Here is an 18106-nt window from a genome sequence, read left to right on the forward strand (position 1 = left end):
TGACGTTTAAAAGTAGAAATGGCATGGGAAAGTCTCAGCCTCACATGAGACTTGAACGCATCCCACACCGTCAGGACATCCGAGGTACCGTCATTAGTCGCGAAGAACAAGTCCCATTCAGCGTCTAGAGATTCAGTGTCTGGGATTAGGCCAAGCCAGAACGGATTAAGCCGCCAGTTACTGCGCGGTGGCCGGGACAAAACATCCAGGATCACCCAGTAAGGGGCGTGGTCAGACAGGATACGCGGGCAAAAGCCCGCTGCCTGTAGCTGAGGAGCAAGCTGTGGGGAAATAAAGATGTAATCAATGCGAGACATGGTGGCATGAGCCGCCGAGAAGCAGGAGTAAGCCCTCTTAGTAGGATACAGGTGGCGCCAGGTGTCAATCAGCGAGAACTGGGACATTACCCGACCAAAACGGGTCAGACCATTCGAAGGCCGGGCAGGGAGAGTTGAACTCACCCTATCCAGCTCGGGGTCAATGGTCATATTAAAATCACCCAGCCATATAACAGGCACAGAAGGGTGGCGTGCAATAAAGTCTAAACCGGCCCCAAGGATAGCCCCAGAAAATGGGGGGGGCACATAGTAGGCCAGCAACAGAATAGGAGAACCCGCCAGTGTAGCATGTAGAAGGACATAGCGACCCTGAGGGTCGGTCTCCACCGAACAAATAGCAAAGGGGAGGGACTTAGCAACTAATATTGAGACTCCACGGGAGTAGGAACTGTACGTGGCATGATATGTCCACCCCATCCAGGGCTTCCGTAGAGCGCGAACCAAGGAGCCAGTGGCATGGGTTTCAGTTAGAACAGCAATATCTGCAGCTTGGGCCTTCAAAAAAGTAAAGAGGGCCGTACGTTTGATTTTGTCCCTAATGCCACGAACATTCCAAACCAGCAATTTCAACGGGGCCATGGAGGTAGGTAAAAAAATGGCACCAGGATATAAAGTGTCAGTGGAGACCGAGCCTGCAGAGAGGTACAGACTGAGATATGGCAAGAAAACATAGAAAAATGGCAGCATCGCAATATCATAATGAACAGCACACAATAAACATTCTGTAAATAAACAACCCTAACCCACCCAGCTCTACACCAACCCCAACTTGTGCGAGCATACATCCCCAAACAGGAAAACCCAACAGTACCCATATTGAAGCAGAAGGAGCACCAGCTGCAGCGGAGACCCGAGAGGGGCCCGCACACAAACAGCCAGGACACCAGACATAGTATAGCAATAAACACAAACAAATTTGCAATCTGGGCACAGCGTAACAAGGGGGCAAACATTCTCTGAAGAACAAAAGAGTTCCGGTAGTAGTGCCAGCAAACAGCCCCCACAAGACAGGACATCTGGGGGGCCGAGCCGGCGGAGCAAAGCAAAGGGAGAGCACACGGCAGTCTGTAAAAATATTTCCACGGTGCACATGGCGAGTAAACGGTGTCCAGAACAGGGGGAGAAGGAAGAACAAGGGGGGGGGGGGGGACAGGGTGTCACAAAAAAGAGGGCAAATCCGCAGCAGTTCCTCACGTCTTGAATAGGGATGGACGGAGCAGGGGATCAGGGTCAACAGTGACGGAGGGACAGTATAAAATACAGGTGACTCACAGGGCAAATATGGGCAGTAAGGTGGGCACAGCAGGAAAGGTGACTGCGGACAAAAGTGTACTCACGCACTAGGCAGGTCTCAGTCTGTCCAACCATGCCACAGCCTCCTCAGGATCCTCGAAAAAATGCACCCGGTCCTCGCCCACCACACGGAGCCTGGCAGGGAACAACATAGCATATTTCAGGTTTTGGGCGCGCAGCCTCCGCTTGATATCTGTAAACTTGCCCCTGCGACGCTGGACCTCTGCAGAAAAATCCGGGAATGCGAGCACCTGGCTGTTGAGGTGGGGAATGTTGCCCTTATCCCGGGCCAAACGTAAGGTGGCATCCCGGTCCCGGTAGTTGAGGAATTTAGCTATGAACACCCTGGCGGGCGCTCCCGGAGGTGGCGACTTGGATGGCACCCGATGAGCCCGTTCAACCACGAAGGATTGAGAGAATGCGTCCCGACCATAGGTGGTCACCAGGAGATCCTCAAGGAACGTGGCAGGGGAGGCCCCCTCAGCACCCTCAGGCAGGCCCACGAAGCGCAAGTTGTTTCGGCGCATCCGATTCTCAAGATCGTCCTGCTTAGAGAGCAACTGGGATATATGGCGTTCTGCCTGGTCAGAGGAGGCCTGCAGGGGGGGGACCGCATCCTCCACGCGGCCTAAGCGGTGCTCGGTTTCGGACACCCGGTCTCGCAGTTTCTGGAAATCCTGACGGAGGAGGGAAACATCAATTTTAACTTCCTCGATGCGAGCCGTCAGGGTCGCCTGGCAGGTAGATATGGCGTCAAGCACTTGTGCCAGATCAGCCGTGGATGCAGCCGGGGCGGTGGACGAGGCCGCGCCATTTTCCAGCGGGGCCTCCTTGTCCTTGTGCCGGAATTTGTCCAGCTTCGCAGCGGCCTCCGACTTCTGCCGGGGGGGAGACATACCACCGCGTGATCCGGGAACAGGTAGGGGTCAGGAAGAGATGAGTTCTGGACTCAGCGATGAATCAGGATCGAGAAGTCAGGATATTGCCGGAGGAGCTCTCGTGCAATGCGACCTACTCCATTGCTCTCCAGGCCACGCCCCCTATGTTTTATTGTATTTTAGGGGATGGGAGAAGGGAATGAGTGGGATACACCTTTGGCTCAACTATGTACAATTCTGGGACTATTTATAGCAAAAATGCCCGTTATCGCTGTCTTGATGCCAGCTGACGCTAGCCAATGCTTACTGGCGCTTTGAACACACTGTATCTCTGAAAGCTGTGCTGGAACTCCGACTTAAGTCCAGAAGATCCAGGACTGTAGAATATTTAACTTCTGACACTTTTGGCACTCACAAGTCACTGACTACTCCCTCCAGCCTTGCACTGGCTTGAGGTAGCTTGATGTGAATTCCTGTTTGGCTGCAACTCTTAACTAATGCATTACACACTGTGCACTGACTCTTCAGGGCCCAAACTGCAGACGCCCCTTTAACTCTTCAGGGTTCCCTAACTAGGTACCCCCTCTGACACTTCAGGGTCCTCCACCTAGGCACCCTCTTTACAGCTAGCTGACACTTGGATCCTAGAACCTTCTCCGGAGTGGTCCCCACTGACACTAGGCAGACCTCCAGGGGCAATCCTCAGTACTCACGACCTGTGTAGGCTTTCCTGGGACTGGACCCCTCTTTCCCTCCACTGGTTCTCAGCACATCGGATCCCCGCAGCTCAACTCAGCATCCTCTGCATTCTCAGACAGCACCCCGAGACATCCACTTCCTCAAACAGGAGGAGAGACAGCCGTTCCCTCCCTCCTGGGACTCTGCTCCCGCCAAAGACGCTGAGCCACGCGCTCCCCTCAGACTAATACCCACTCCCAGAATCCTTTGCAGCAGAATCTGCCTTCTGGGGTAGTTACAAGCCTGAATGTGTCCCTGATTGGGTTTCCCCCACTGCCCTATGAGAAGCCTCTCACAGAGCCAGTGGGGAGACTCCCCTCTCAGCAGACACACCTGGAAGCCATGACACCCTAACCAAAACACAATCATGGCCCTGCTGTTAGGCAGACAAGGCCCACCATGCATTTACCAAGCACCTACCTGTAGGGTGCTACATGTATGTATCCCAACACATGCTGTCCATGTAAAAGTGAAACGAGTCTATTTCAAAATCTGTTTCCCGTTGTGTAAGCTAAGGAATTTCAACAGCTAACAATGGTATGTGCTGGTGTTGGTGTCAGCTTGGCCTTACCAGGGACAAAACCCGCACTTACTTTGTCTCTGGGATCTATAACTTTGAAGTAGGCTACTGCAGCTATTGTCTAATGGAAGGATTATAGAAAAAAAAAGATCTTTTTTCTGGTGACATTTGTTAGGGATGGAAGGATGTAAGAGCATGGTATCAGAAGTTGTTTTAATGCTTAAAGAGACTCTTTCCATGATTCCTATCTTTGCTGTTTCTCTCTGGATAATGGGGTATCCTAAATAAATAAAAATCTTTTCTTCTGCACTTAGTTTGAAAAATGTGTTCAAAGCTGCACCCACCAAACATCCGAATACTAGATGCCAAAACCAATAAATAAGTGAACAGTGTGCATCAACAAAAAACAACCAAAATCAGCTGTAAAAGATAACTGAAAACGAAATAATCAAAGTCCAATGATGTAAAAATATTCAACTTATTCCTTTTAATAAAAGTTAGCATAGCAGGTTTACCCCATGTGTGGCCTCTGTTCCTTTCTATAAATGAAGGTGCTGCCCGGCCAGACACACTGACCTATGGAGTAAGGTTTAATGCTGGCGGCTTGCTGTGATCACTGTCTATCTAGAGGCTTGTTACCAACAACTTGGCTTGCTTGATTTCTGTCATAGGGATCAATTATATCTGGTGAAAGATATTTTCACCCGATTGGTGTACAGCTTAATGCTTTACTTCATTTGATCTTTTTAGTCCTTTCTTTAAGCACGCTTAAGATTTTCACATAATTGGACTTTAAAACATTTTATTTTTCACCTATCTTTTACTGCTGATTTGGTTAACATAGTTGGGTTAAAAAAAGACACAAGTCTATCTTATTCAACCAATAAAAGAGGGGAAAAAAGTACAGTCCTAGATACACAATCATATACCCACAGTTGATCCAGAGGAAGGCAGCCTCCCCCCCAGCAAAGCATGATCTAATTTGCTCCAGCAGGGGAAACATTGCTTCCTGATCCCTCAAGATCAGGTTGTTTTGTGTTGATGCACAATTATTATGTGTATTTAATGGGGTATCCTAATCTGTGTTTTCAGAAGTAAGCTGTTTTAGAAGTATCTTGCCCTGAACAGTAAGACATACATACATTATACATTTTTCATGTACAATTTTCCTTAATATTTACCAAAACCATATAATATGAGGTAAAACCTAAATACTTTCAATTTGTAAATATTTAGACAGGCCCTTGTACTACATAGTTGAAGGTAAATCTAAAATAAATTGAATAAGAAAGTTGGATAATGTATGTAATGCATGTATACAGCTGAAAGGGTCCTCTGAAAACTAGATTCATAAATGCTGTTCACAAGAGAAAAAACTTTACTTTTAATTTCATGAAGGGCTTGTCACAAGTTGACATGTGAAACGTGAATGTGTCTTGTTTCACATCTACGGCTATGCTGCGTAAGGGGAAAATATTTTCCTGGCTCTAATCCCTTTACACTAACAACACTGTCCTCTAAGGGAAAGGCTTTCGTTGCCTTGTTGTCACTGTTAGAGACAATTTTGTGAAGCCTGAGGTTGGCAGTGGCAAGCTCTGCCTTAGTTCTCCTGGGAAGATCAATTGCTTCTTCTTCTGTAGACTTGAGCCTGTTGTCTACTTCGAAATTGTTTTACACAAATTCACATGCATCAGGTCGTTTCACCATCTTGAGCTGTCATCTCAGCCCACAACTTGCCACAGCAAGAAAAGGGCTGTTACCGAAAACATGTAATTTCATTTGGTAGTCATGGTTGTGATACTATCAGAACTTCAGCAAGTTTCTGTTGTCTAATCAAAAATGAAACAGTGGAACAGTTGCAGAATGTCAGCCATAACAGCAACTAGTTCTTGTCTGAAGCAGGGCAAAACACTATAAGGTTGTTGTTCAGATTAGACCCAATGAGAAGGACACTGTTGAGGAAAACACACTCATATCCAACAACCTGATCTGATCTGACGTGCAAGGATGGTACACGTCAAAGCATAGGAGGTATCAACCTTCCTCTCCTTCCTTAAAAAGGTGAGCAGGCTCAGCATCATTTCTGCAAACACCTTCTGTATAATGTATTCTATTCAGGGTGCATTGAAATGAAATTGTGTTGTCCCTGCCATGCTTTGCTTTGGTATGATTACATGTAGAATTGTCTTAAAATGGATTTTCCTCTGATCATTTCTTTCACATTCTATGCAGTTAATAGTGGACTAACAACCTTTAGTATGGTGTTTAATGGACGCATAGCAAGCCGATACATTTCCTAAGCAGGTGTGGTTTGTTATGAAAAAAAAAAAAAAAAAACACGAGAGCGCTGTTAGTAGGTGGTCACTAGATAGTGCTAGAGGACAATTAATGAGCTCAGCCGGATGGACTGATATCTGTTTATATTTAAATAGTTCATGAAAACGAACACTTATAGGTAAAGTTGATCCAGGGATCGTGTGATTGCCTCTTGGGGGATCAGGAAGGAATTATTTCCCCTGCTGGAGCAAATTGGTTCATGCTTTGCTGGGGTTTTTTGCCTTCCTCTGGATCAACTGTGGGTATGGGATTGTGTATATAGAACTGTAAAAAAAAAAAGTGTTTGTTTTGTTTTCCCCTTTTATTGGTTGGACTAAATGGACTTTGTGTCTTTGTGTCTGGAACTCATATGTCAAAAATCAAACAGCCTCATTTTGAAGGGTTAAATGCAAGTTATTGCCCAACTAAAGTGTATGGGGGTCCGGGTACTGACCTGGGGAACATGTAGCAATGCAAAAAAAGTTTTTAAAATTTTTTTTTTTAAAGGAGCAGTGATTTACTGATTTAATGAGGCTTAAAGTGAAACTATAAAAATGAAAAATTCCTTCGAATATTGCGCCTGGGGGGTCCCCTTAATGTGCCTGTAAAGTAGCGCATCGCTACGATGTATGTAGGCTGCTGCAGCAATACTGACATTTCTAATTTCTAGGAAAAAATGTCATATACAAATATACATACAAATTTCAAATTGCATGTACTTGTCATACAGGTGCAGAAAAATTGGGCCTTGGTTGTTGGTGGTGCCTTAACACCGTAACCCCTCACAATTACTCTTGCTGGGCGCAGGAATGGGCCCTGCTGGTAAAAATTCCATACAAATTTGAATTCGCATGTATTTGTCATACAGGTGCAGCAAAATTGGGCCTTTGGTGTTGGTGGTGCCGACACACCATAGCCCCTCACAGTTACTCTTGATGGGCACAGGGACAGGCCCTGCCGTTAGAAATAAGATTTGAAATCGCATGAACTTGTCATACAGGTGCAGAAAAATTGGGCCTTGGTTGTTGGTGGTGCCTAAACACCGTAACCCCTCACAGTTACTCTTACTGGGTGCAGGAACGGGCCCTGCTGGTAAAAATTCCATACAAATTTTAAATTGCATGTACTTGTCATACAGGTGTCAAAAATTGGGCCTTCGGTGTTGGTGGTGCCTGCACACCATAACCAACCCCTCACAGCTACTCTTGCTGGGCTCAGGAATAGGACCTGCTGGTAAGAATTACATACAAATTTTAAATTGCATGTACATGTCGTCCAGGTACAAAGAATTGGGCCTTTGGTGTTGGTGGTGCCTGAACACCATAACTAACCACTCACAATTACACTTGCTGGGCACGGGAATGGGACCTGCTGGTAAAAATTCTATACAAATTTGAAATCACATGTACTTGTCATACAGGTGCCAAAAATTGGACCTTTGGTGGTGCCTGAACATCGTAACCAACCCCTCATAGTTACTCTTGCTGGGCGCAGGAATGGGACCTGCTGGTAAGAATTCCATACAAATTTGAAATCGCATGTACTTGTCATATAGGTGCAAAAAATTGGGCCTTTGGTGTTGGTGGTGCCTGAACACTGTAACCCCTCACAGTTGCTCTTGCTGGGCGCAGGGCACAGGGACAGGGCCTGCTGTTAAAAATTACATACGAAATTTAAATTGTGTGCACCTGACATACAAGTGCAGAAAATTTAGGCCTTGGGGGTTGGTAGTGACCTAAACCAAAAACATTGTTGGAAGCTTGCAAAATCAAGATTGAGGAATAGGATAGGCAGCATATGCAGTCTTCAAGGGATGGCAGACCCCTAGCAAATTCAACCAGTTACATCAGCATCAGGGGCTTGATAGCTCTTGTTGATCCAGGACTGATTCATTTTGATAAAAGTCAGCTGGTCAACAGTGTGTGAACAGAAGCACTCTTTTGTCTTTCACAAAACCTCCAGCAGCACTAAACGTTCGTTCGGAAAGCACGCTGAAAGCAGGACAGGCCAGTAGCTCCATTGCATATTGAGCATTGTTCTGGCCAGTGGTCCATCCTCAAGACCCAGTAACCCAGTGGATGCTCACTTGGAAAGGTCTCCAAGTCTGCTCTTGCTCCTAGATAATCATGCACCATATGATGGAGACGCTGCTGATGGTTGCTTAAACCTAACAGCCCTGAGTGCTGCTGAGGACTAAAGAACTGTTTAAAGGCATCAGTCAGCCGGCCGCCTTCTCCACTGCTCATCCTTTGGCTGAACGATGCCTCAGAAACATGTCAAGAGAATTTTAACCTCCCAGTGTCTGAAAAGGTGGTACACAAATATTTTTGAAGGCCTCCTCAAGATGTTTCATCCTCTGCTCCCTCTGCGAAGGCAGGATGAGCTCTGCAACTTTACCCTTGTAACGTGGATCAAGAAGGGTTGCCAACCTAATTATCCCTCTCCTTGATAGCACGAATCCTCGAGTCCTTTCGCATGGCTTTGCAGAATCAGGGAGCCCATGCAACGTAAGTTGGAGGAGGCATGAGCTTCTGAGTCATCTGGGTCACTAAGGATGACATTGTCAGGAGCAACCTCTCCCCAACCACGTACAACTCCAGGGGTTTCTGGGGAATCAAAACCATCCCTTGAAGACTGCTAAATGCTATCCTCTGCATCCATCCTCCTCCTCATCTTCCTCCTGTGTGTTTTGTGGCCCTGCAGGAATGATATCTGCATAAAGGGGGCCTTGTGAGAAAAGGAAGTCCTCCTCTTCCTCCTGCTGTTCTGCCTCAAGTGCCCTGTCCATGATTCCACGAAGCATGTGTTCCAGCAGATAGACTAGACGGATAGTGTCACTGATGTATGCATCGTCCCAGCTCACCATCCTTGTGGTCTCCTCAAATGGTGACAGGACTGTGCATGCATCCTTTATCAAAAGCCATTGGCATGGCAAAAAAAAGCCAAGCTCCCCTGATCCTGTCCTTATGCCACACAGATACTCATTGATGGCCCTCTGCTGCATGTTCAGCTGCTGCAGCATTGCCAATGTTGAGTTCCACCTGGTGGGCATGTCACAAATGAGGCGGTTGGTCGGCAGGTTGAATTCCCGTTGAATGTCAGATAAGCGAGCACTGGCATTGTATGAACAGCGGCAATGGCCAGAGACTTTTCTGGCCTGCCTCAGGAGATCTTGGAATCCTAGGGATCTGCTCAAGAAATGCTGCACCACCCGATTCAGGACATGTGCCAAGCATGGAACATGTGTCAAGTGTCCCTGTCAGAGGGCGGAGAGAAGGTTGGTGCCATTGTCGCATACAACCATTCCTGGCTCAAGCTGTTGTGGCGTTAACCATCTCTGAGCCTGCCCCTGCAGAGCTGACAGAATCTCTGCCCCGGTGTGACTCGTATCCCCTAGACAGACCAACTGAAGCACCGCATGGCATCTTTTAGCCTGACTGCTTGCATAGCCCCTTGAATGCTTAGGGAGCACTGCTGCTTCAGAGGACAATTGAGCAGAAGAGGACATGGAGGAAGAAGAAGAGGAGGAGGAGGAGGTGGTGGAGTAGCCAGATGTGGCAGAACCAGCACCAGCTTTTTGGAGGCATGGTGGCAAAACAAGCTGCAACACTGAACCCTGTCCTGCATCCTTCCCAGCTGCCAGCAGAGTTACCCAGTGCACCGTGAAGGAAATGTAACATCCCTGTCCATGCCTGCTGGACAAAGAGTCAGCAGTACTGGGCACCTTCCTGCTGACTGCTCTCTCCAATGAGGCCAAAACACTACCTTCCGCATGATGGTAGAGAGCCGGAATGGCCTTACGCGAAAAGAAATGCCTTTTTGGTACCTGCCACTGTGGTACAGCACATTCCACAAATTCGCGAAAGGGAGCAGAGTCTACCAGATGAAAAGGCAGCAATTGTAATGCCAGCAATGTGGCCAAGCTAGCATTAAGACACTGAGCATGTGGATCGATGGGACAGTATTTCTTTTTATGGTTCAGCAACTGGGGTAGTGAAATTTGCCTGCTGCTCATATCAAGCAGTGGTGTACTGCTAGCAGATTGGGTGCAAGTCTCTGTGGCACTCATTGCTATACCATCATCCCTCTCAATGCAGGTATTTGAGAAGACATGAGGTATATTAGGGCAGCCCTCAAAAATTCCACTCGCCTTCTCGCATTTTGCGAGTGGATTGATGAGCAGGGCTGTACTGTAGGGGGAATATGCAGCTCCTCCGTTCAGCCTGCCCCTCCTGTCACAAGGCTGTGTGTGTGTGTTTCATAGCCCAGTGTCATAGCCCAGTGAGCAGCTCCCCCCCTCCAGGAATGGGAGAGGCTGAATCTGCTCTGCTTTCTCCCTCCCCCTCTCTCTCTCTCTCCCTGTGCCCATGTAGCTGCTGGCTGCTAATGAAACTTTCCCGCCCACACATCTTCACACAGGCACGGGCTGCACTGAGTGTGTGGGCGGGAAAGTTTCATTAGCAGCCAGCAGCTACATGGTGAACATCTCTGACTGAGTGAGTAAGATGAGCACTGTGACCGGACTTACTCCTCCCTACCCTGTCACCCCCCCCCCCCTCCTCTGTCCCTGTCATCTTCCTCTCTGTCCCTGTCATCTTCCTCTCTTTCCCTGTCATCTTCCTCTCACTCTTCCTGTCACCCCCTCTCTTTCTCTCTGTTATACCCCCTCATCTTCCTCTCTGTCCCTGTCATCTTTCTCTCTGTCCCTGTCATCTTCCTCTCTGTCCCTGTCATCTTCCTCTCACTCTTCCTGTCACCCCCTCTCTTTCTCTCTGTTATACCCCCTCTCTTTCTCTCTGTTTCACCCCATCTCTATCTCTGTAGAATTGAAATTCATCAAAAAACTCTAGGTCTTTCTGACTAAAATTTCAGTAGCGCAGGGATGGTGGTAACCTCTTACCATTCATACAATAGGTTCAATTGAATCACTGCGGGTGCTGATGTACCACAATGAAAATATAATAAACCAAACAATTATAAATATAAACTTCACAGACAAGTAAATGCATAAGATGAATGCATAAATAAAATAAAATATAATCAATAAGAGTCCATCAAAAGTCCATTAAACTTGAAGTACATGGAGCAGGAGGAAACTGTTCATCCATAAAGGGTCACTAGTGTAGGTTTATAGGAAACACCCTTGCTTGCCACCACCAATGTGCCGGGAGTAATATAGCTGGATTTTAGACTCACCAGAAATAAATGCCTCCCCACTTTTATGGAACAGGCACATATAGCATGTGATACAATAATGGTTTCTCTGATCCAGATCCCCTGATATACTGCCGACAACTCCTCTCAACCAGTGTATATGGATGACAAAAACAGAAAGCCTCCAATAGCGTGATACCGTTTCAAACATAAAATTTATTCATAAAACTTCAAATATCACACTCACTTTTGGCAGATTGCTTTGCACATGAAAGAAATATATAGAACTCCAAGAATGGGGCTCAGGAGACACCGGTAACCGCTTATGGTTCCACACTGGGTAGATCAGTCACTCGGGGCTCCTCTCCCTTGTTGCTAGTAAACAATGTGGACGCCGTATGGGCGTATGCTCCATGAAAGTGGGGAAGCATCTATTTCTGGTGAGTCTAAAATCCAGCTATATTACTCCCGGCACATTGGTGGTGGCAAGCAATTGTGTTCCCTATAAACCTACACTAGTGACCCTTTATGGATGAACAGTTTCCTCCTGCTCCATGTACTTCAAGTTTAATGGACTTTTGATGGACTCTTATTGATTCTATTAAGTAGCAGCATTTGTGATATTGATTTATCTATATATTTTTTCTTTGACCTTTAAGCGCAGAGGATCACACAACAGTCTATAATTTATAGTCTATTTATAGTGGTATTTCTACACCATCTCTATCTCTCTCTGTCACCCCCTCTCTCTCTCTCTCCCTCTGTGTCACCCCCCCTTTCTCCCTCAGTGTCACCCCCCCCTTTCTCCCTCCGTGTCACCCACCCTCTCTCTCTCTCCGTGTCACCCCCCTCTCTCCGTGTCACCCACCCTCTCTCTCGCTCCGTGTCACCCCCCTCTCTCCGTGTCACCCCCCTCTCTCCGTGTCACCCCCTCTCTCTGTGTCACCCACCCTCTCTCTCTCTCTCTCTGTGTCACCCCCCTCTCTCCGTGTCACCCCCCTCTCTCTGTGTCACCCCCCCTCTCCCTCTCTCTGTGTCACCTCCCTCTCTCTGTGTCACCCCCTCTCTCCCTCTCTGTGTCACCCACCCTCTCTCTCTCTCCGTGTCACCCCCCTCTCTCTGTGTCACCCCCTCTCTCTGTGTCACCCCCCTCTCTCCCTCTCTCTGTGTCACCCCCCTCTCTCCCTCTCTCTGTGTCACCTCCTTTGCCTCTCTCCGTGTCAGCCCCCTCTCTCTCCCTGTCACCCCCTTTGCCTCTCTCCCCATGTCAGCCCCCTCTCTCTCCCTGTCACCCCCTCTCTCTGTCAACCCCCCCCCCCTTGTCTCTCTCTGTCAAACCCCCTCTCTCTCTGTTGAACCCTCTCTCTCTCGGTTGTTGTTGTTAATATTTATTTTTGTAACTTAATTCTGAATAAAACATTTAACAGTGTAATTTTATGAGATATTTACGAGGGCGTGTTTAGGTGCAGGGTAGGGTTTGGGTGGGGCAACAAGTGGCGAGTAACTCTTAAGGCCTGGCTAGTAGCTCAGGACTTAAAATTTTGAGTCCTGTATTAGGGTTAGAGATCCCAGATGAGGAGCAAGGTGAAGTATGCTTGTTTTAAACTTGTGGCTCTTTCAGGTGCTGTTGCCAATGGATTGCATGGCAGGTCGTCATATGCCTTGTCAAGCATGTGGTGCTGGTGTTCTAGCCATGCTTGATCCGCTTCAGACAGATGTTGCAAACAGCAACGCTGCGGTCTACTGCACATGTGCTGAAAAAAGCCCAAACTAATGAACTTTTTGAAACCCACGGGGAGTTTGCAGCACCCTACACCTGTGGAGTTCTGTGCTGTAAAGCAATAGGCTGGTATATATGGTATATGGTCTATGGTATATACTGCACTACTGAGTATATTTCCCTATCTGATCTCTTAACTTATAAAAAGCACATATCTCTCTCCCTGCCTTACTCACTGCTAGCAATGTCTCGAAATAGACTATGCTGCACTGTCTGATAAATTGCAAATGACTGTTCTCTCCCTACCTTAATCTCGTTCCTCTCCCTGTCTCAATCACTTGTTATCTCGACGCCCGCACACTCACACTACACGCTGCGGCTGTGCGAGCAGCCTTTATATAGTGTGGGGCATGTACATAGCCCCTGAGCCATGATTGGCTAAAGGCAGCCTGCCTTTGTCCAATCATGGCGGAGATGATTAGATTGGCCAAAGCATGGAGGTCAGGGTGCATGCTTTGGCCAATCACATGATGCACTGCATGCGTCGCACATTATGGATGCGGGCGCTCAAATTTCCTGCAAAGAAGCACATTTGTTCGTCATTCGATGAACGAGCGAAAAGGGAATGTTCAAGTCGAACTTTCGTTCGAATCGAACTCGAAGCTCATCCCTAATGATAACACATAATTATACTAAAATCATAAATTATGATAAACCATGTATGACATCCCCTAATAACATTCCAATCATAAAAGGCTAAAGTGCATCGTGCAAACTTATGGAAATATATTAAAATCTCGTAGTCTATATCTGAGTATAATTCAATATATCGATGGAATCTACGACAGTGCACAAATTCACAAGGGTAAAGACAGAAGTCCAAATATAATGTAAAGTGTCCAAATCAGAATGTGACATCGTGTTTGAAAAATAAAGTTCCTGTGTTCCAAAAAAACAGAAAAGCTCCACATAGTGTAATAACATCAAAAATTGTTTCTTTATTAAAAAGGTAGAACGCTTACATTTTCCATGGAAATAACGAGCATTCAAATTGTGATCACAAGCGAATTCAAATGGGCGCAATAAATAGAGAAGAGCTAAATCAATGGGTTTTCCTTTTCGATGGTGATCCCTCCTTTTTCACTCCTTTTTTCACTTTGGAACACAGTAACTTTTTTCTTCAAACACGGATCTCACATTCTGATTTGGACACTTTATATTATATTTGGACTTCTTTCTTTACCCTTGTGAATCATAGATTCTATTGATATATAGAACTATACTCAGATAGTAAGCGCAGTAGTTCTTTTCATATTTACATTAAACCAAATAATGGTCCTTTCACACCTGACTCTGTTCTGCTCAGCGGGGGATCGATCCGCCGATCCCTGCTGAGCAGGCGAATGACAGCTCAGTCTCCGCTCCATGTGCGGAGATGGAGCTGTCAGATCCCCATTGTCCTCTATGGGGGAATCTGGTGGGAATGGACCGCTTGTCCGCTCTCATCCGATCCCATCTGCCAGACGGATGGAAAATAGGGTTTCCATCCGTCCGGATTTGACAGACAGGATTGAATTGGATGGCAGCAGGTGTCAGTGGAGATGTGGATGGGGCATCTGATCAGGTCTGCCTGAAAAACTGACAGGCGGATCTGATCGGACCGTATTTGTGAAAGGGGCCTAAGACATGTATCCACAGTATCCATTAGAAAAGTTTTATTGAGCACATAAAGACAAAAAATGGCTCTTTGGCATAAATGATGCTGTGGGAAAAAGCTCACTGTGACACTGTAAAGGTGACAGTAATAGCATATGAGCACCACAAGAATGGCTGGATAAACAGGTGACTCCAAGGAAGAGGCCAGAATCAGCTAGAGAGATGATGTTCAGTGTGGAGAGATTGTACAGAAGATTCCAAGAAGACGGCGCAGTGGAAATGACACACGGTTGGGCAGGAAATAGCCTCACAGGAACGGCAGAAGGCTAGGAAGAAGCCATAATACTCACAGGAAGCAGACTTGAACCACAAGCAGAACAGTTGCCATGACAATGTTTTTTGTGGTCTTGCCACTTTTTCAAAGTCACATGGCAACCTGACGGGAAAATTTATATGGGCTATCAGGAAATGATGTCAAGAGGACTTGGAATTACTTAATGGCATATGCTACCCTTGTCATCTTTACCCATAAATATGTCAAATAAAACAATTACAAAATACATGATACATAATTAAGCACCACAGTTGAATGAGAAGAAACTGAGTCTGAACTGCGTAAGGCAGGGGTGTAAAACTCTATTTTATCACAGGCTACATCAGCAGTATGGTTTCCCTCAAAAGGCCAGTTGTATCTGTAAGACAATGTATCTATTGTTTTGGGGTGCGCTATGTACAGAGTGCAGAGTTCAGGGGTGCATAGTGTGCAACACAGAAAGGCTTCAGTGTTTATAAGTGACAGTGGGGAGTAGAGGGTGAGAATCTGAGGTGGTGGAATAGAGTTTTGCCATGATCCAGCTACAAAACTGGGTGAGTAGTCCACATTGCAAGGCCTGGTGGGCCAAATTTGGCCTGCGGGCCTTGTGTTTGATATATGTGGAATTAAAGGGCCTTTACTGTAGAACTTTAAGAATTTGGAAACCCCTTACATATTTAGTGTTGTCAGCGGGAGTGTAGATAAGTTCAAAAAGCCTTTAGATTTGTTTCTTAGCAAACACAATATACAGTGATATTGAAAATGGTAGCAAGTAACACACACACTCAGGTTGAACTGGTGTCTTTGATTAAACTTACCAACTTTGAAAGGTTCTCCCACTATAATTGTACGTAACAGTTTACTACTATGAAAGGAGTTTGATTTCTAAAGTAAAAATGTGCTTAGCAAACTGGAGGGGAGAGTACAAAGCAGGTGCCTATAGGCAGCTACAAATAACTTTAGATGTATTATTGGTGGCTTTGGGTAAACTGGGGCATTTAGCAAGGCAAGTTCCACTTCTCTGAAACTTAAGCCCTGGTCTTCCTCTTTTCGAAGTCGAATCATATTGAGGGACCAATAGTAAGTAGGTGACAAAGTGTGCGGGTAAGTGTGTTGCAATCTAGAGCTTGAATATTTACCATATGAATGCTTTCTACAGTGCATAGTAGAACATATTCATTTAAATAAAGAAAAGTAATTACATTTTTTATTTACAGTTATACCTAAGCCGACAACACCTACAACAGTTTCAGAATGTTATGAAGGAAATGGAGGAGATTACCGAGGCACAACTTACATAACTATTTCTGGTAAAAGATGTCAGCCCTGGAGCTCCCAAGTGCCACATCAACATTCCAAGACACCTGAAAAACTTCCAAATGCGTAAGTGATGCTGACAATATTATAGAGGATAAACAAAAATGATGGATGAAGGAGAATATGTGCTCAGTGGTGATAGAACTAACAGCCGCTGATTAACCACTTTAGCGCTGGAAGATTTGACTGCTCAATGACCAGGCCACTTTTTTCAACTTGGCACTGCGCAAATTTAACTGACAATTGCGCGGTCATGCAATGCTGTACCCAAACTAAATTTAGGTCCTTTTTTCCCCACAAACAGAGCTATCTTTTGGTGGTATTTGATCACCTCTGCGCTTTTTTTTTTTGCAAAATTAATAAAAAAAGAGCAAACATTTTGCGAAAAAGTTACATTTTCTACTTTGACTGTTAAAAAATATCCAATATATTACATTTTTGTCATATATTTAGGCCAAAATGTATTTAGCTACATGTCTTTGACAAAAAAATTCTCGATGAGTGTATTTTTATCCACTTTAAGACCGGAAGATTTTACCCCCCCCATTCCTGACCAGGCCATATTTTGCGATTCAGCATTAGTTTAACGGACAATTGTGCAAGCATGCAATGCTGTACCCGAATTAAATTTACATCCTTTTTTTTCTCCCACAAATAGAGCTTTCTTTTGGTGGTATTTTTATCACAATTTTTAATTTTTAGAATTTAGAAAAAAATATATAATATAATATTTTTCACATTCTGCTATATAACATTCCCGAAAAAAAAATGTATAAATCAAAATTTTTTTACATTTTAGGCCAATTTGCTTTCTGCTACATATTTTTGGTAAAAAAAAAAACGCAATAAGTGTATTTTGATTGTTTTGCGCAAAATTAATCGTGTTTACTAACTTCGGGAAAGATTTGTCATTTTTATTGTTTTTTTTTTTTTTACTAGTAATGGCGGCAATCTGTGATTTTTTTTTTTTTTGCAGGACTGCGACATTGCAGCGGACAGATCGGACCCCTAACTGACATTTTTGACACTTTTGGGGGGGTACCAGTGCTATTACTACAGCAATCAGTGCTAAAAATATGCACTGTTACTATAATAATGACACTGTTGGTGATCAAGGGGTTAAATGTATGCCTCATGCTTACTGACGTGTGTGGGGGGAGAGGGTTCTGTGACAGAGACAGAGATCACAGGTTCAGCTATGCTGATTTCTGTGATCTCTCCCTGTCTGTCACAGAGAAGATCCGCCTGCTTTGTTTACACAAGCGGGCGGATCTGCTCATACTTTCCCAGACAATTTTATTTTTTTTTTAGTTTTAGATAGAGGGGAGATGAATTAGACCCCCTGTCAGGTTTTATTGCTGTCAGTGTCCCCGTTAGGGAGAATAACTCTCTCTGTTTGTCTTTTTTACCATTATCATTTAAAGTGAAATAAAATTCCACATTTTGGGTTCTCCCCAGAAAAGTAAGAGGGGAAATCTTCCAATGGGACACTAGTTCTGGTGACCTGGGAAGCCCCAAGTGATTCTTTTAATTTGTATAGTTTTCCTCTCACTTCCTGTTTTGGCTATGTGACAGAAGTGAAGGGAAATCTCCTTAATGAAAGTTGTCTTTTTTATTGGTGGAAGAAGAGTATTTATATATATGATTTGTGATACTATTTCAATTCAATATTTGACATTTAGTGCCGGTTCACACTATAGCGATATTTCAATTCAATATTTGACATTTAGTGCCGGTTCACACTATAGTGATACTATTTCAATTCAATATTTGACATTTAGTGCCGGTTCACACTATAGCGATAGTGCCGGTTCACACTATAGCGATACAGATTGTATGGCTGAATTTGCACCGCATTGGGAA

At 45.2% G+C, this 18106-nt stretch overlaps 1 protein-coding gene across 1 annotated transcript in view; it reads left to right on the plus strand.

The window, feature by feature from the left end:
• Window positions 1-18106, plus strand: part of PLG (plasminogen) — a 157477-nt gene that overhangs the window by 78554 nt on the left and 60817 nt on the right. Inside the window, exon 10 of the mRNA XM_082251594.1 lies at window positions 16144-16309. Within this exon, the coding sequence (XP_082107720.1) occupies window positions 16144-16309 (166 nt within the window). The remainder of the gene's footprint in view (window positions 1-16143; window positions 16310-18106) is intronic.

Source organism: Pelophylax lessonae (assembly GCF_965119305.1).
Source record: "Pelophylax lessonae genome assembly, chromosome: 3".
In the NCBI taxonomy this organism is placed as follows: domain Eukaryota; kingdom Metazoa; phylum Chordata; class Amphibia; order Anura; family Ranidae; genus Pelophylax; species Pelophylax lessonae.